This window comes from Crocodylus siamensis, chromosome 4 (assembly GCF_052110815.1).
Source record: "Crocodylus siamensis isolate JL-2025a chromosome 4, ASM5211081v1, whole genome shotgun sequence".
NCBI classification, from domain to species: Eukaryota; Metazoa; Chordata; order Crocodylia; family Crocodylidae; genus Crocodylus; species Crocodylus siamensis.
The window spans coordinates 165,431,328-165,450,930 of record NC_143398.1 but is presented as its reverse complement, the minus strand read 5'-3'; the positions used below and the strand labels follow the sequence as shown (position 1 = coordinate 165,450,930).

General features: G+C 43.0%; 1 protein-coding gene across 18 annotated transcripts in view; it reads right to left on the bottom strand.

The window, feature by feature from the left end:
* Window positions 1-17,031, bottom strand: part of ABI2 (abl interactor 2) — a 108,220-nt gene extending 91,189 nt beyond the window's left edge. For 6 of the 18 annotated variants that reach the window (XM_090044789.1, XM_090044795.1, XM_090044796.1 and 3 more), the window contains exon 1: window positions 16,733-17,027. In XM_090044789.1, coding sequence (XP_089900915.1) covers window positions 16,733-16,849 — 117 coding nt within the window. In that variant the 5' untranslated portion in view covers window positions 16,850-17,027. Of the gene's footprint in view, window positions 1-15,954; window positions 16,036-16,732 lie in introns of all 18 variants that reach the window. The other 12 variants (XM_090044791.1, XM_090044792.1, XM_090044793.1 and 9 more) reach the window with 8 other exon arrangements.
* Window positions 17,032-19,603: the final 2,572 nt, after the last annotated feature.

Here is a 19,603-nt window from a genome sequence, read left to right as displayed (position 1 = left end):
AAAATAAAAAAATTTGCAATCATCTAGTGGTCTTATAAAAGATATCACCTCTACCACAAGAGTTCTGACTGCTTTTGCTTTTACACCAACACAGCTCCAACCTTATCCCTGAAACATGGAAGATATCATAAGTAGCCATTTTGAAATGAAAACTTCATAATTTTACAAAGAAGATCTAAACTTAAACACCCAGAGACCTGAAAACGAACACTCCTGCTCCAGCCCATTGTTCGAGCCAAATCTGCACACCTGCAGAGCAGTTTCACCACAACAGAACTTCCTTACCCAGGAGAAACATTCCCTCACCAATCCTCCTGTGTAAAATGAAACAACAAGAAAGAAGCAAAATTCAACATCCTGTTTGCCATCAAGTACCTTTGAAGTAAATAGGCTGCTCCAACTTTTATCTGAGCCAAACCTGCATAAAATCAGCTTTTCCACCCAGGAGAACTTGCACCATCTACCAGATCCCCTGTGCAATATAAAGTTTCATTTCTACCTGAGAGAAATTTTACAGTCTTTGCATTCTCCTTAGCCTGAGGAAGGCACATGAGCCCAAAAGCTGGCAAATAAAAAACAACTATCTAATCGCCTCTACCACAAGAGTTCTGACTGCTTTTGCCTTTAGACCAACACAGCTTCACCTTACCTCTCTGCTAGATTGAGATCATTTATGTTCAGTATATGTGCCACTGAGCTATAAGATGGAACTTACTCAGAAAACCAAATAATTTGTGGTTGGTCTTATCTCAAAGAAGAGCACACTCTGGAAATAGGAAAAGGTCAAATATCAAGAAACATCTGTTTCAAGCATGTTTAATTGCTGTTTATTTTGCAAAATGATCATTTGCCCTGAATTTTCATAATTAACAAGTAAATTAATTCATTTTCAAATACTTCTTATAGGTATTTTAAATCTATGTTCAGCAAGTTCTACCACTGTGTGAACAAAGGGGTTTTTCTTTTCAGCCTTGTGAATGAGAGCTCTAGCTCTTAACAGTTAACCTTTTTATTTCTCAGGGACTCCTTTAACTGACAGTACCATCTCTAACTCTATTTAAAGAGCCAAACAAAACCGGACAGGATTACGGTCACTGAAATATTATGAGTTGTGAAGGCTACAGGTGTTCTTTATCAAGAAACATTTTAAGTGAAACATCAATTCTTTCTTCCTTCCTCCCTCAAGCAACTCTTCCTCACTCCTATTGTTGCCTGAAATTCAGAAAACTTCAACCAACTTCATTTTTACCCTAACCCCTACCATCCTACTCACTTTACTGGCTTTTTCTAAGGTACTCTTCCTTGCAGTAGCTGAGCACCTTACATGTTAATTAGTTTATGCTTGATCTCTGGGAAATACTTGAAATAGCTAAAATTAGCCTGGTCATTGTCAGGTAGGAAGAACAGACAGAGCTGGGGCAAGAGCCTAAGCTTTCCCAACCCCCAGATCTGCACTCCAAATGCGCACACAGGTTCACTATATCGACTAACCTGTTCCTGCTATAACTTAGTTCACCTCCTCAGGCAAGTTAATTTAGACTGGGTCCATCACTTCCTGCCCAATTTAACCTCCCTGAACATCTGCGCAGATAGCACTTACACTGACCTACCCCTGGTTAAATCAATCTAAATATAACAACATCTGCAGACACCCTCAGAGAATTAGATCAACATGTTGTTACACTAAGAATGTGAAAGCTGAACAAGTGACACAAAGGGATTTTAAGATACCCTCATTAAAACTCTGCTTTTGTTAACAGGAGCTCTTGATAGACTGACAAAATTTGGGAAGAAACCCCAATACCTGATCTTTCAGTTTAGGGCTGAAAAAGCTGCCATTCCAGTTCTACAATTCTGTAAGGCAGTTTATAAACAGGAAAAAAAATCTTCATATTAGTGATCTTTAAAAGGTAAAATGGAAGCCAAAAAAAAGTCCATGCTTTTGCCAAAGGGGTAGGGGGGGTGGGAGGAGCAAAGCCATCTTTGTTCATCATCAGAGAGAGAGAACAGGCACAAAGCCAGTTTTTCAAACCCTCTTCAGATCACCTTTAATACATTACTAGCCCAGTCTGGGCCTCACTGAATACAGACAGTATCCATCCTCCAGGTCCTGTCCTACATTCTTTTGTTGTTGCCAAAGAGTGCCTGCATTCTGCCTTAACCTTAAGAGCAGTTCAGTTGCAAGACTGAGACAGTTTGTAAGAGTTCAGGTACTAAATTATAGATACAGCTCAAAGATTATAGATTGCAGCACCACCCCCCCCCACCCCGATTGGTTACAAGGGCTGTCAGTCTTGTGGCCCTGCCCCTCACCACCAATTGCTTATGAGTGTTGTCCACCTTGTGGTCCTGCCCCTCACCATCAACTGGCAGAAAGGGACAGGGCCACACAACAGGCAGGCCCCTCAGAGCCCATCTTGGGCTCCCCTTTGTGCTAGCAGCCACCCTCCCCAATCCTTTTCCAGCAGGCTGCACAGCCAGGCCACAGCACCATGAAGAGTGCTGGTTCCCCTGGGGAGCCAGCATTTTATTTTCAGTAAGTCTCCCCCCACCCCCCAGGATTTCACAGGCATTGCCTGATTTCATGGGTAATGCCAGATTTCACGATTTCCACAAAATCATGATTTTGGTAGGTCCCTATATATCACTATACCCATGAGCATGTGGGAGGAGTGGGAAGGAAAAAGTCAAAATTTGGTTTAAGTGTTTGCAAGGCCACCAAAACGTAACTGACTTATTGGATTTCAATTGTTTAAGAAGCCTGTTAAGTTTGACCTTTGAAACTTGGTGTATTAATTCAAAACTGCACACTGGGGAAAAAAATCCAAATCTGAATTTTCCCAACAAAGACATATAACAATTTCCAAATTACATTAATTCATACAATGAGGTATTTTATTAGGTACTGTTCTCCTCAGTCTGGATACATTAAAGTGACATGATAGAACTAGTTTTATTTAAGGGATTCGGCCAAGAATCAAGTCAAAGGCAAATCAGTACATTACAAAGAGAAATGGTGACAGCAAGGTATAATGACCAGGGATCCTGGTTTTCTCCGATAAAAAAAATCCCCAATTTTCAGATTAAAAAAAGTAACCCAAAATCCACATTTTTCCATGTCAGCTTTATGGTTCTCCACAACCACGCTGAAGGCCAGGACTTTTCATAGCTCTTTATTTATATACTACTGGGAGTACTGCTCAGAAACACTAACACTATTTTATACCTAGCATATATATTCTCCCCACAAGTGAAACGCATCTAAATCTTACCTCTTCATCAGTGTTGGCAACTGTAACCTAATGTATTCTCTCAGAAATCCGCATCGCTAAAGAGTAACCTGACACCAATTCCTGCAATACTCCACTAATAATGTTCCTCAATCAATAGACTTTAACATTTTGCTTTGTAAAGGAAGTCATATACATAGCAAGGCCAATGCTGCCTCTAGAACTGACTGTGCTGCTCATGTCTCCAGGCAGTTTCATGGGTCAGTGTTCATAGGTCCCCTGGACTCGTTCAAGGGACAGTAGGCGCTGGCTGGTGTATTCTGGTCTGTGTTCCCCCTCAGCATACTCATCATTAACCTATAACTGTCACTCCCATCCCTGTTTTATCATTTTTGTCCCCAGAATTAATTACGCTTTTCATGCCCTCCCTAATTAAAAAGGGAGGCTTATAGTTCTCCTGGTAGACTTAGGCCGACACTGCACCCAAACCACAATTAAGCCTACTTGACCAGTGTACAGTACCAGATGCTTCTCAGGACAATGTATGAAACACACCAGAGGAGAAATGCAGAATTACCTACACATCAGGGCCATGTCACATGTTCCACTTAGGACCTGTTAACTCTACTTAAAACACAATCAGCCATGTGTTCAAGGAGTAAAACAGACTAAGTGCACTCCTACAGTAGAGAGTATGACTCTCTGTGGGAGAAGTATCTCCTTATCATATTGAGTAACATGTTCAGCTATCATTGGACTGCTCCATGGCATAATAAGAGTTCAAGACTCTAGAGAGGTGCAGGGTTTGGGACTGACAATCAACTGATTATTGATCCCAGCATAGGCATTGCACCAGAGCTGGTTTAGGACTCCAGTGAGATGGGCTGGGACTGAGAATCAGCTTAGTGACCACAAATCAGTTTATTGTTGGTTCCAGCCCCAACACTGCACTGAAACCAGTTCAAGATTGCCAATGGCAGAGATCTGGTTTGCCCCACTAATCCAACAGCAGTTATGACACCCTCTCCTGAGCTCAGCTCCTCATGCCTCCATCCACCCCCACCAGCAACACAAACCCCTCGCCCTTGCATGCCAGGGCAGGGGTTCCTGGGCTGGGCAGTGCTGGATAGAAAGCAGGAAAGGCACAGGCTCTGGGCATGAGGGTTACCTGTCCTCATGGGCAGACATGCAAGCTGCAACACCCAGCACAAGGATCAGTAGGGAGAGAGGGGAGAAGCACAGCCAGCTCCAGCCCTGTCCAGAGCAGGTTGAGATCACAGTAAGTCTAAGTATCACCATGTGATTGCTCAGAACACATTCTAACTTTTAAAACAGCAAGCTAGTACTTACTACAGTCTCAGATAAACAAGTGCTAAGTGTCCCATGAGATAAGGCACCAAGACAAGTTCTTTCCTAACTTCCGTGAGTAAGAGATTTGTGTATGCCCTGAAATTGGAAGGTTTATATTCCTGTGAAAAAGATGTGTTGTAAAATATAACTGCCAATATTCTGATTATTCATATAGAACAAGGGAGGGCAAAATCCAGCCCAGGGGCTGGATCAGGCCTGCAGCAGACTCCATTCCCCAGCAGCCCCTGCCCACATCCGGATGGAAACCAGCAAGAGACCCCAGCAGCAGCAGCAGGGCCATGACTGTAGGGCTAGAGTTTTCATGGAGACCAGCCCCAGCAGCACTGGCAGGGCACATGACTGAGCATGGAGCTGCTTTGGGGCCAAGATCTCGCAGCAGTGACAGCATGGTCTGGAGCCAGGACAGAACTGCGATACACGCAGACCCCAGACATGCTGTCACTGCTGCAAGATCCCAGTCCCAGCCCCAAAGCAGCTCTCTGCCCAGCCACATGCCCTGTCATTAACTTGTGATAAATTCATCAGATATAACAGTGTTGTGTGTAAACTATTTCCTATCAAAGTAAGATTAGTCATTGTTTTAGTTCTGCTGAATGCCCCATGTCCTTTAAACATGGGTTTACCCCCCATTCTCCACACCACTCATTGTTTGTATACTTTTGTGCCATTTTGTTTGTTTCCTCTCCAAGGCAAGCAGTCCCCTTCTAATCAGTCTCTTCTTATATGCATTTTTCCTTACCTCTGATGTTTGTCACTTTCTATGCATTTGCTATATCTTTTTACATATGGTGACCAAAAATGAACAGTGTTCCAAATGGTAACATATCACAGATTTACATAATAGCATGTTTTTCTCCATATTTGCCATCTTATTCCTTTTTACATCGTAAAGGGGAGGAGAGGAACCATCTATGGCTACATATCTAGCACTTATTTTCACTGGGCTTCATTATCCCAAATGAATATCACATTTTGTAGCGGCTAGCATGAACAAATCTACAAACATCTGGGTTTTTTTTAACCCAAGGAACCAGCCAAGTCAGAACACTCAAATTTATTTTCTGCAGTACACCACTCCCGCCTTTCCTGTACCTTCAAATGCTGAGCTTCATTTCCTGCATCTCCAGTTACAGACCTAATATCATGCTGGGAAAAATGAGTAAAATGGAAGTTATTCTGACATCAACCTTCCTTCACAGTTGTGAAGAGTGGCAATTATTTCTAACCGTTTTGAAAATGCATTGCAATATTATTATTCAATGAATATTTAATGCTATTTTAGTAATTTTGGAATTAAAACTTCAATGAATCCCATCCACCTTGAACTCACATTACACAGCTATTAAATATCAACTTACTATCATAGGAATAGGCTTTGTTTTCTTAAAGAACACAAAAGCAAACTTTCACTTCATCTAAAAACTAATCATTGCTCAAAGACATCAGAACATATGCTTTATTATTAAACAGACAGGGTTATATCAACTATAGTATATATACAGGTGTTACAGGAAACAGAATCTGTGACAAAACTGGTACTTTTCTGGCTGTCAAAGGCTACACATTATCTAGACCGTACTTAATAAACTCTTCTAAAAACAGATGTCCCCAATGAGCAACTGCCCTGCCACCTCTGCTGCTACTTGTACTCTTCCCTATAAACAAAAATCTAAAATTAATGCAATTCATGTCAGTTTCCCTATTAATCACAAGCTGCTGAGCAGCAATGAAACCCATCGAAGTTGTTAAGTTCACCTTGCTGCAACTTTCCATTTCCAGATTCTGGAAGACGCATACTTTGGAGGGGGGTTACTTTTACAGCCATAAAAATTTAGTTTTTCTAATGAAAAGTTAAAATTTACCACAAAGAAATACTTAGGCCTTCCACTTTTACAAAGAAAAATGCTGCACTCCTTACTGTACTCTTCCAAGTCTAGAGATGAGAAGACTGATGGAAGATTTGATAATAGTCTTCAAATACTTGGCAGGCAATTATAAAGAGAATGAAAACTGCCTTTTCTCTGTGGCTGTAGGAGACAGGACTAGGAGCAACAGCCTCAAACTGCAGCAGAGAGAGCTTGAGGAGATCAGGAAGAACTTTCTGTCTACAAGGATGACCAAGCACTGCAGCAGGATACCTGGGCAATTGTGGAACCCCTCTCCCTGTCTCCCTGGGAATCTTCAAGAGCAGGTTAAACAAACAATTGGCTGAGATGGTTTAGTCAGGGACAGTCCTACCTGGAGCAGGGGGCTTGACCAGATGACCTCATAAGGTTCCTTCCAACCCTACTTTCCAATTATCCCAACAAGCAGATAAGTGAATTTCCCTCTCTTCACACAAGACAGATTTAATTTAAAAAGAAAAAAATGGTTTACACTTCATCTTGAAATCAGATTATCCTCAAATCTGGGCAGAACTGAGATACAAAGTCTATCAGAAGGATTCCTTTAACTTTACAGAGTTTCATAGATGTTAGGAGCTGGAAGGGACCTTATACATCATCAGGTTCAGCGCCCCCTGAACTTGTTTGAAGGAAGGCTCTCACATAGCTGTACCACACCCTTCCCTTTCCCTAAAAAATTAGTCATGCACTCTGTTTAAGCTAATGCCAAAAAATGAAACATCACACATATTCTAAGAAGACTTCTTCCAAGCTATTTTTCAAACTGAAAGAAAATGAAGGACTAATAAAAGATACAATTTGTTTCTACAGTAGTGTGTTAATTTTGGAGGCATTCGTGTGTCAATTTTCTCTTTTCATATTAATAATGCATCAACATTAGGATTGGATTATCTGCTTGTTATCTGAATTTACCCTTTATTTCAATAGCTGAATGCTTTTATTTCCAATAATGGATGTGAACATGGTACTATAACATCTAAACAAATTACTAATTTCCCCAACCTGAGGAGTAAATTTGGTAAATATAAAATGAAATATAAAATGGCAAAATTACTGTCTTAAGAAAATCATAAGGCAGTTCTTTTGAAGTGTATACATTTCTGTTTGCACACATAACCATTCAGACATTTGTGAAGGAATAAATATTTAAGAAACTATTTCCTGATACACATATTTTGATACGCATCTTTAAGCAAATGCAGCTGAGGCATCTTTAGATTATGTTATCAATCATAACACTCTAAAGTTTGACAATTCAATCATAATCAGATCTTCTTCTTAAGTCAGTACAATTTTTAATACCTGATACAAGTCTTAACCAAAAAAGAATAGCTCAAAAACAATTTTAATAAAATCAAAAGCTGTATACAAAAGTACTGTCTGACAGTTATATGAACTCCAACAACAAGTATACAATTTAATTATTTTAATTACATCAGTAAAAGATGTTTCAATATTTGGTTAGACAAATACAGACTTATCAGTTAAGGTCACAATCCTAACAGACTATTCTGAAACAAACAAAACAGTGCAAGCCCTTGATCCTGCAATTCATTATAAGCTGACTACTGTGTCACACGTGAGGCTAATTACTGGATGCAAATATGGTTAAAACAAATTACCAATTTCTCCAACCTGATATGTGAATTTAATAATGGGAAAAAATAATAACTACAAGAAGACTTTACAATGGAAGCCGCTTAATTAAAAAATATATAATTATCTTTGAGATAATCACTTATATGAAATTACTATTTAAAAACATTTTTACGTGGAGGAAAAACTGGAAGCTAAAATTGGTGTGTGTGTTTCCACAGACAAAATTGTCAACAGTAGCAACTTACTCAATTTCTAAAGGCCACGGAAACCCTACTAGGCTTTTGGCACTTGTTACATTTGTTATACTATGTATGCTGTTTTACCACAACAGACAGCAAACGGCGCACATTCGTACTAAAATAAGACAGAGGATGCAGCAGAAAAAACCCACAGTTGCACAACAAAAGTTTCCAACAGCATCTTTGTCATGGAAAACTCATTTGTAACAAATTTTATCTGTACACAGGACAGAGGCCTCCCAATATCACAAAGTACTCAGCTCTCCTTCCCCTCCCCCGCACTCCAAGGTGAAAGGAAGGAGGGAAAGAAGCTGCCTTTGTAACAGACTGCCCAATCAGCAAGCTGACAGGGAGCCCTGCAAAGACCAGCCTGCAGGTTGCCTCATCAACTGTTGCTCCAGGAGCTGCAGTGGCAAGCACTGCTCAGTAGGACTGTGAGAAATTTCAGCAGCCATTTCATTTCAGAGGTGTTTCGGGCCATTTCGGCACCCAAAACACCGAATCTGAATCAAAACTGAAATGAGGCATCCGAAATGTTTTGGAAATTTTTCAGAAAATTTCAGCGTTTCAGAGACGGTCTTGCAGGGAAACAGCTGCACATTGCTGCCCTGCTGCACAACCCGGCTCCTCAGGGAGCAGACATCTGGGGCAGCATGGGGTGAGCAGAAGTGGCAGAGATCTCCTCTCCCCACCCACACAAATCTCTGCTCCCTGCAGAGCCAGATCATGCAGCAGGGACCAGCTTGCTCATCACTCTGCGCTGCTTCCCTGCCCCATGACCCTCTGGCATGACAGGGATCAGAGATTTGCATGGGGGTCTCCTCACCTGCACAGTGGGCAGCAGCCCTCCCCATCCCCAGGACCAGCTATCCATGGCTACGTCCTACTCCCTGCTGGGGCCATGGCAGCACCCAGCCCAAAAGGCCTGCCCAGATGGGTAGCAGGACTGTGCAAAGCTTGGAGCCCATTCAAAACAGATTTGGCCAAAACTAAACAGGACAGCGATCCGAAGCAAATTGCTGTCCTCCAAAACGGACAAATTCAAAACCGAATTGAACCGCAGCCGTTTCACACAGCCCTACTGCTCAGGTGGCAGAAGCCATCTGATAAGTCCTTACTACCTCATGCAGCTTGAGGACAGCCCAATCACTTTTGCCACTAATTCCCTCTTGTGAGCAGCCCCACCAACTGATCAAACAGTCCTGTCAGTGAGCCTGTCCTGCTCACTAACAGGCTCACCTGGGGGAAGGGGAGCTAAGCAGTAGCCCCTTATTGCCCCTTAACTGGAAAGCATGCCTTTGTGGCAGCTTTGTTCCACTTCAGCCAGGAGATAGTTGACCACCCCACATACGTGTCTTTTTTTGGAAACACTACAAAAATTGATGAAGCAACTACCAGCAGTACTTTGAGGGCATGTTTGCACATATTGGGAAATAAACCACAGTAAAAGAAAGATAGCATGTATTATAGAGTACATCAAATTCTGAATACGCCATTAAAAACTCAAGGCAACTATCTACATATTGTACATAAGAACCCAACAAAATTTACAAAAATGTGTTCTCATTCTCAAGATGTTGCTTTTAACCTTACTCAGCTAAATATGGCATAACAACTCATGTGAGGCTGGGTCAGCACAATTTAGCAGACTTCACTTTAAGGTTTGTTATGAAACCCAATAGTTAGCCAAGTTCCTCTTTCTCCCCCTGTAAGGATTTCACTTAACATCATACAGATCTAAACATTTTCACTTAGCTAAATGCTCCTTGGTGGAGGTTTTTATTTCACACATTTGCCATGATGGTGCACCACTTCCTGCCACGAAGGCAAAAACACTAACCACAAAGATTAACCATTGTAAATGCAAGTAAAATATAAACAACAGAATACAAATTGCAAAAATCTTCTAAAATGTATAGTCTTGCTGTTTTGAATCCTTGATTAATATTATTCAATAGCTGTGTATTCAGGAAGGAAATAAACTGAAGAATGGAGCTGCCAAAATACACTTCACAATAAATATAGTGATACAAGACGGGACTTGCTGCCTTTTCAGTAGTACATGCAGCACTAATAAGTTCTATTTTCACATCAATGCATGACGTTCAAACCCTGATAAATCCCATTATCATCTGTATAAATGGCTCATCTTATTTTCATGTGCACTTACAGAAGAATCAATTCTACAGTTTTATAAGCCACGATTTTTAACTTGGCAACCCTGCTAAATTATTTCAACGACCTTTCCTCGGATAGTGTAACACAGTTATACAAAGGGAAATACGGCAGTTGAGCAGTAAATGCTTTGTCAACCTCAGCAACAAGACTGGCTCACTGGCAAATAAAGGCAAGCTGGGCCAACACATATTACCCTCCCAAAACCCATCAACATATTAACGATCTCTCTGCGAGACTGGAATATAAACAGATAACGCCGTATGCACTCATTCAATGTGTTCACAACTCAGGTATGGTCATGCTGATTTCACCACACAATGAAATTCTCATTCAGGTCTAAACACAAATATTCACTCAAAAGGAAAACAAAAATCAAAATGAAAACATGCATTAATGCTGGGTCGGTACAACACAATTATTAGTACTTTTAATATTTCAAGATGTTCACTGCAATTCTTAAGTACCTGTCATCAGTGTCACTAGTTCCTAGGTACTCATGTCTCATTGTTGATGCCTACAGGTAGAAGAAAATCTGCATATCCCAGTAACTAAAGCCAAAAATCCAAAGCCCTCATGTTTATGCAACTGAATCTGCCAACATTTCTGCCCTCCTTTAGACTGGCTGCCTTGACAACTTAAGCACCTGGGGGGGGGGGAAACAACACGGAAGTTATAGATCCAACTGCAAAGATAACAACTATTACCGCTGCCCCCTTAGTAAGATATTCCCTGGTTTAGTCATCCTCTTACATAAAATACATTTAGCATGGAAAATCAGTTTTTCAGAAGAATCGCTTTTGCAAGCTCTGTGCTCAGTTTGCCGGGGGAGCTAGAAGGAAGAGCTTAAGAAAGGACATAATATGGGAAGTGCTAAGAATTCCCCTCTCTCATGAGGTTATTTTGAGCCTTTAAAGCAATACAGCAAAGAATCTCTTGCTTTATTTCAACAAAATAGTGACCCCGTACAGCTTTACTAACAAGCTCAAACAGCTTTCGAACTGTTGGGTATTCAATGATATTAACAAAAATAAGTAGCTGATAATGCAAACTGAGAGCATACAGAGATTTTCCTGCAGGCATGTTATTTCAACATTAAGTTATGTGTTTTTGGGGAATGCTAAAATAATTTGATGGGTGAGAAATACAAGCACATCAGAAAGAAATCCAGTGGAAAGTTTCATTCAGCATGTCACCTATAACCATTTTATCAGCAGACATGTCTGCACATCCATCATCTTTGTTTTGCCAGTTGCCTAATTTTGTTAAGCAATTTTAATCTATAAACAGCTATCTCCTTGAGTAATATTGTCTTAAACTCATTAATGCATCTTTCATGTCTGCAGAAAGAGTCCTTTATGCAGACTGCTAAGATTCATGTTGAACCACTGACGGCAACAGGAACCAACTCAAAAAGCAGTGAGATTTAAAAAACAATTTACATGTGCTATTATGTTTATTTTTATTGTTAAAATAAAAAGTTGAAAAATCTAGTTATATTTTGTTTTTTTGCTGTTTGTTCACTTGGTGCATGCCACTTAGCTTGAACACTGAGAACAAAATGAGCTGTTTCACCTTTGTTTACAGTCGATTTTAATTTCATATTCCCATGCAGTAATACAAGCTACAGTATGCTACATGGTAGGTACAGGTCAGTACAGGAACCAGGACAGAAGGATCAGATTCCAAAATCTTCAGTAGAAAATGTGTTTCAAACAAAATTTAAAAATAAATCCTAAACCCTTTACAATTTTAAAGAAGTCACAGCAACCTGTGTCAAATTTTGGATTGCTTGGCCTTGCAGTATTTCTTTAAAAGAACAAAGCAATTACTTTATTGTCAGCTTTTCTTAATTGCCTCCAGTAAAATCCCTTTGTTAAGATACATAAACAGATATAATTATTAAGAATAAAAGGGGAAGCAACTGCAAATTGGCTTGAAAAATTACCTAGGAACAAGAAGTTTCCCCTACCGAATACGATACACTATGCCAGCCTTAATTTTAAAAAAATGCAGCAAAAATTGATAAGTTTATACCTTTTACAGTTGTCAGAAGCCTTTCAAACAAAAATAGATGTTGTATCGTCTTACTGAATCTATAGACAGAAAGCTCCAATGTTTCTGCTGTTACTCAGTTTTGCCAAGCAAGAGTGGACTGAAGTTAACCACTGTGGCCAGTTTCACAGTTCCTCTTCAAAAACCTTACTGGCCCTAGTAATTCTGCCAAGAATCATATGGTTTTTGCCCTTCTGCCTGCTTGGAAAAAGCTACCTGCAGCAGCTGAGAGCACTGAAGGCATTTGCAAAGGCTGAGAACCTGGATGGATTTAGTATCAGACTTAACTGATTTAGGGTAAACTGGTTTAACTGAACTTCTGTCCCAGACCCCCTCCACATTCAAGTTAACTCACAGTCCCCCAGCATCCCATGATGTTTTGCATCTCCCTGGCAGAGTCCCCCAGCATCCCAGAATGCTTCTTCACAAAGCCCCTCTAGCCAGTTAGTCTTGGCCCAAGCGGTCTGCTCTAGCCAAGCAAGGAGATGCACTCTAATGCCCCTCCAGCTTCTGGCCTGGGCCACTTACAGGCATACGGCTGCATTTCCAGAATCAAAAGTAAATGTCTGTTCACTTGCTTATTGGTTCCATCTATGCAGCTTAGACTAACCTGCGAAGATTAAATCAATTCAGCCTTGAGCTTTATAACTGTCTGTACTTATCCTCAAAGGCTAAGACAGACTGTGCCTTCACCAGAAGCTAACTGACAAAAAACCCTGCCCTTCTTATAAAAGCTGGCACAGTAGGCAATGCAGGGATCTCACTTAATTCTGGCTGTGAACCTTTGAAAACTCTACTCTCTGATTATTTAAGTCAGCTTGTGACTCGTAGATTTAATCCTTCAGCCATAAAGAATCTAAATTTTTTTTCCAGTTTATTTTCAAAATAAGTCAAAAAATTAAAGAGTTCAGTTAATCTTGGAAGCTATCCACACTGAAAGAAACAAGGCTTTTTAAGAGTAGCAGCAATCATCAGTAAATCAAAAAAAGGCTGAAAAGTGTATAAAAGATAATACTCTAAGTGGGATCTGAAACACAACCTACAAGAAGGATAGGCCAAAGTAATGTTAGGATTTAGTCATAGAAGTGTGATTAGACAAAACCTGCAAGTTGTTATGACATTTCTTATAACAGCAAAGATCAGAAACAGCTTTAAAATTCCACAAATATACAACAGTGGCATATTAACCAGTCTAAGCATTACCAGCTTTTTATGAAAATCCATTCAAGCAGCATATGCATTATTCAAGTACAGTAAAACCCTGTTATCCAGCATTTTACTAATTGGCATTTCAATTAACTGGAATTTCCAACCGGCTGGATGCTGAGGGGTGCGGGCTGGGTGGGAGGGAAGGACTCGCACGCGGTGGCTGCCACCCACCACCCTGTGCTGCTGCCACTCCACATGCAGCCACTGCCACCACCACCCCCAAGTCCAGCCACTGCCACCCCCTCCTCCCAGCTCCACATCTAGCAGGAAACCACCACGCCTCAGGTAACCAGAATTTTCAGATTACTGGCACCCCCCATTCCCCACTCACGCTGGAAAACAGGGCTTTTACTGTATTTTCAATTATATTGGAGACCCTATATAAGAAGACAAGCTTTTGATCATCCCTTAATTAACTGTATATAATTCACAGCTCAGGCTGCACTGCCACAGGCTGCACAGCATGAGCAGATGAGGCTTCAAATAACCAGCATCAGATTCCTGCCTCCAATTGGTATAGCCTGTTAGTTCTAACATTCTTCTAGACAAAGCCTTTACAAAAATCTTTGTACATGTTCTATTTTATCTTTTTAAAGAAAAAGGTAGAAGTCACAACCATGCCATCATTTATTTTTATTGAAGGCACAGGATTCATCTGGTGAATAATACTCTCTCCTTTCCATTTTTGCACTTGCATAAAATTACTCAGTTTAATATCTCTAGTTATGCATTTAAAATTTAGGTGAACTGCTGTTGGTAACCTTATGCCTATCTTTGCTCTAAGCAAGCTACTAAAAATAACCTTTGGATTGAGTGTGGTCTGTACATTTAATTTTTTTAATAGTAGGTACCAATTTATTTTTGTTTAAATGAGTTAGCATCTCCTGAAAAGCATGTCATCATACTAGTTGACTGGCTGGATTAACAGTGAAGAGACTCAGCTGATGAGAGAAATTTAAGGAGTAGAACAGCTTTTCAAGACAAAATGACAAAGCCAGTGTTTTGGGCAGAAACCAGCTCTTTTGCACTTGCTCTCCTCTCATTTTTGTTACATAATGAAATACTTTATCTTTGCAGTGTATTATCTGATTATTTGCCATAAGAAGCTTTTAGGCTCTTATATTAGTATATCATGTACAAATTTGTTGGATAACAATAGCAGGACTATTTTGCCTGGATTCCCCACCTCTATCTCCAAGAGCACTGCAGCAGCTCTTGGCCTCCATGTAATCAAATTTAGTTTGCATGATAGTTAACCACATGGTTTGTTTTCAGTTTCAATTTTATGAAATCAGAAACTTGGATTTTATAATCAAGGTCAAGTCAAAGGTCCTCCCCAAGCCTTAACGGCCCAGTAGACTAGCATGGTTAAGACGCATCAGCTTGCTGGCTATGGAAGACAAATTCATACTACCCAACACAGCAGGTTGCTCCTGACAAAAGCTTGTTTCTCTGAATAGTTAGGCCATAAGGTGCCACCCCACCCAACCTTCTACAGCAGGGGTAGGCAACCCCCCCCACACATGTGCCAAAGCACACAAAGGCATTCTGCTTGGCATTCACACCTTGGGGAAGGGGCTGGGGCTGAGCTGCCACAACAAAGATAGGGCCCCTCAGGGCTCCTCTGCTGCGCAGTTGAGGCTGTGGGTGTTTTTTGCACTCTGCCCAAAAACATTGTTGACCCTTGTTCTACAGGCAGTGATATGGCTACCTTCACACCTGGCCACCTTTGAATCCCCAGCCCAAATGATGCCACAACGATAAGCTCAGAGCATGTTTCAAGAGCACTGACAAGACACCTGGATTCTGAGGCCCTTCAGCCATGGAGCAGATCTCCTCATGCTTCTTTCCCTCTCCCTCTCATTCAGTACCAAGGGGCTGATTCCTGCCTCCAACTGGCCAATTAACATCTGCTTCCATTGCCTCCTTGTTAAATTATCAAGCGCCTTCCCACTTCCCTTGATACTGCCCCTCATAGTTGGGAAGCACTCTCCAATTAACATCTACAATGCCACTTCATCATTCTCCTTTAAATCACTCTTTACAAGTCTTTCTTTACCATGATACCTATGAAAAAATTCGACCAAACTTATGCTGCTGGTATGCCAAAACTACTGCCTACAAGACTGACTAATATCATCTCATCTTGAATCCCTCTTCTTTTTTTCTTACACAGTCATTTCTATGGAGCAGGGACCATCTCCTGGTACTACGCTTGCAGTGTCTGGTGCAGCAAACAGTCCTCCAGTGGCTCTAAAATACAAATGTTGTCATGGTACAAGAGGTTACCAAAATGCTTTGATATATGAAGACAATGTCTTTAGCACGCCAGTCAGATACCGCACACACAGAACACAACCCCTGAATTACATCCCTACCGCCCTGCGACTTCCCACGTTCCCCAGTCCTTGAAGGCTCTGCTATCCAAGGTTTAAACAAAAATAAATGAAGAGCTGTCCATACATATACCCAAATGTGTTTCAGTCATCTGGAGAGAGGCAAGGCATGGTGAATGCCAGCAGCGGCAACATACCCTCACACGCAGCTTGCTGGGAAAGGGGGCACTCCTGCACCGCCTCACCCTCCTTCCCTCTCAACTCCCTCCCAGAGCAATTTGGTGCCTGAAAAATAACGAGGGCCGGCGCAGCCCACTCAAGCTGAGGCCGGGATCTCTTCTGTGGGGACAGAGTCGTGAGGGGCTCCACTCCCCTCCCCCAGGACAGCCAGCCCCCTCCTCCTGTCACGACTCGACCTCCTCCAGCAACTGCTGTGGCCGGGGGCCGCGGGGAGAGACCCAGAGCCACGAGGCAGCCGGCCCCGTCCACAGCCGCCCCCTCGCAGCGCAGGCAGCGGCCCCGGCAAAGGAGCCCGGGCGGGAAGCGGCGGCAGCTCGGGGAGACCCGCCCCCAGCCCCCGCCCCAGCGGCTGGGAGCCGCTGGCGGCCGCGCACCTGGATGTAGTTGGTTTCGCAGTACTCGGCCACCCGCTCCAGGTTGGTGTAGCTGTCGAACAGGGCCCGGCGCCCCCCCGGGATCTCCTCCTCCAGCAGCATCTGCAGCTCCGCCATCTTCACATCCTCCTCCTCCTCGCCCGCGCGCAGCTCAGCGCAGCACCGCCGCTGCCGCCGAGACCCGGCCGGGAGGGAGGGAGGAAGGGCGGGCGGAGGAACACCCACCGCCGCGGCGGGGGCGCAGCGCAGCCCAGCTGGAGCCGCCGCCGCCGGCACCACTGCGCAGGCGCCGAGCCCCGCCCCGCCCCGCCCCGCCCCGACCCCCGCGCGCTTCCGGTGCAGCCAGGCTGCTCGGGGGTCGTATCCGGCGGTGCGCCGGGGAAACGCTTCCCTTTGCTGCTGCCGGTGGGCGGTGGAACTAAGGGAGGCGCCGGGGGCGGGGACGCCCGGGGGGTTCTGCGGTGCGGCCGCCGTAGCCGGCTGGCAGGGCGCTCATCCTGAAGGCGGGGGAGAGGGGCGCCCCTGGAGCAGTGCCCCAGTCGCGAGCACGGGCAGGCAGTCTCCGCCCGCTGCCCTGCAGTGTGCGGGGTGGGGTGGGGGGTCCCAAGGAGCCGCTCGCTGGCCGCCTGGAACTGTTGTGGGGGTAACGCGGCGGTTTCCCACGTTTTTCTCCTTTAAAGGAGGACGTGCTGTTAAAGTCCGTTGAGTTCGTTCGTGGTCCTTTCATGGCCTCTTGCGACCCGCCTTTGCGTCAGACCCACGACACGGTTCGAGACCAGCTAGCTCCCTCAGAGATCCAGACTCAGAGCACGAGCGGACTCGAGCCGGAGCTCGCTTCAGCCCATGCTCTGTGCCCTTTGCCACCGTCTAAAGCAGCGATTTCCCAGCCGGGGTGAAGCGGCAAGGCAGAGACCCTGCCAGAGCACCCTGGGCTGCTGCCAGATCCCTTGAAGGGCACTGGCACACATGAGGGGATGAGCTCAAGAGATAAATTCAGGCTCTGGCTCGTGCCCCAGAGACCTCTCTGCAGCATCGGCAGCCTTTCTGCAAGGGGTCTGCCCTGCAGCAGAGCGATTTGGGTATCAATGGGTGCCACTCGATTCACTAAAGTTGTGGCAGGGGCCTCGTGTCCAGCAGAGGCGGCCTTAAGTACAAGTCAGTTGAGAACCTAAACCTTTAAGACTTTTGTTGCAGTTTCTACCCTCTCCCAACACAAATTTCACATGTTTCTGGGGCCCACGCACTTCTCAGTAGAAACTTGGTAGCACTATGAATAGGTTCACTTTTGCTTGCTGTCCCATCATTACGATCATTTGTTCTGTAGTGTTTTACTCAGACCTTGAATTCCTTTCAAGGAAAGCTTCTTGTAGCTGGTTTGACACAGTAAGCAAAGCTTGAGCTTTTCACACATGGGGTATAAGATGCAAAATAGGCTGCATTTGCAAGGTAATTATAATTGGCATTTGAATATTACTGCCAGCCCAAATGTTAGTCGCCCCAAATATTACTATTTGATGACAGTATTCAAAAATCATTCATTTACATCTGATTTTAATACTTTATGGGGAACAACTAGATCTCATTAAAGTCCTAGCAGACGGCAGCTTTGGCCTGGGCCTGCTGCAAACGGAAGGGCTGCAAGGGACCTCAAGAGGACACCTAGTCTAGCCCCTGCTCAAAACAGGATCATCCCTGACTAAACCAGCTCAGTCAACTGTCTGCCTAACTTGATGAAGATTCCCCAGCTTCTCTAGGTAGCCTGCTCCAATGCTCAATCACCCTCATGGTCAGAAAAGTTCCTTCTAATCTCCAACCTAAATTTCCCCTGATGAAGCTTGAGGCCATTGCTCCTCCACAGTACAGTGATTTTCCTTTCATCTCTCTCTTTTATACACTTTGCTACTCAGCTGGTGAAAGCTGATGACTCTTGAACGCAGTTAATGTCCACAAAGGAAACAAATACAAACACTATCTAGGATAACATACAATATGAAAAATTGTAGAATTTAATTATACACTAATATTAAAATAGATATTCTGAGTTTATGATCATCAAATCCAGGAAAAGTACTAGACCAGTGATTCTCAATCCAGATGCTATGCCACTCTGGGGTACCATGTGATCTTTGTAAGGGTACAATGTTAGCATTGGTAGTTGAGCAAACACCTACACGTGATTCACAAATAAACCCAGAGATGTCAGATAGGAATCCACAACATCAAAAACATTCTGTCCTGTAGTGGTTTGAGTTCCTTGCAACAGAGGCAATCCTTTATTATTTTCCTGCAGTCAAAAAAAATTACTGAAAGCTAAGAGCTAGCATTTTTACAAGAGTTGCCATGGGCCTAAGACAGTTGAGAATTATTGTACTAAACGTTATTGTATGTTCCCAATTCCCAGTTGTTTCAGAGCTATAGGAAATTCTTTCAAAATGCTAACAGCAAGGGTTTTTTTTCCATCCTTAGCTCAGCATTGTACGAAAGAAGTACGGAGTAAGTGGAGCAACTCATATGCTAAACATTATGACAAGCTTTTTAAGCGTGTCTCTATCAAGGCTTATTTTTTTCTTCAAGTTTGTGTCTTAAGTTCCTTGAATAACTTGAAAAAAATATTTGCTAGTAGTTTTTACCATTATTCCCATTCCATGAACTTTGACTTTTTGGTCACTTTAAACTAATTTATTTAGCAGTAGTATGCCAGTGTCATGCTAGCAGCATGTTTCCAGACAGAGGTTCAATCATGCTGCTACTGTTATCAATAGGAGCTTTGTCACTGACAACAATGTGCACCAGTGTCAGATCCTTGTGCCTTTTAAGTAACTGCTGCTCACTTCTACTGATCAGCAAAGGAAGAACAAAATGTTTCTTTTG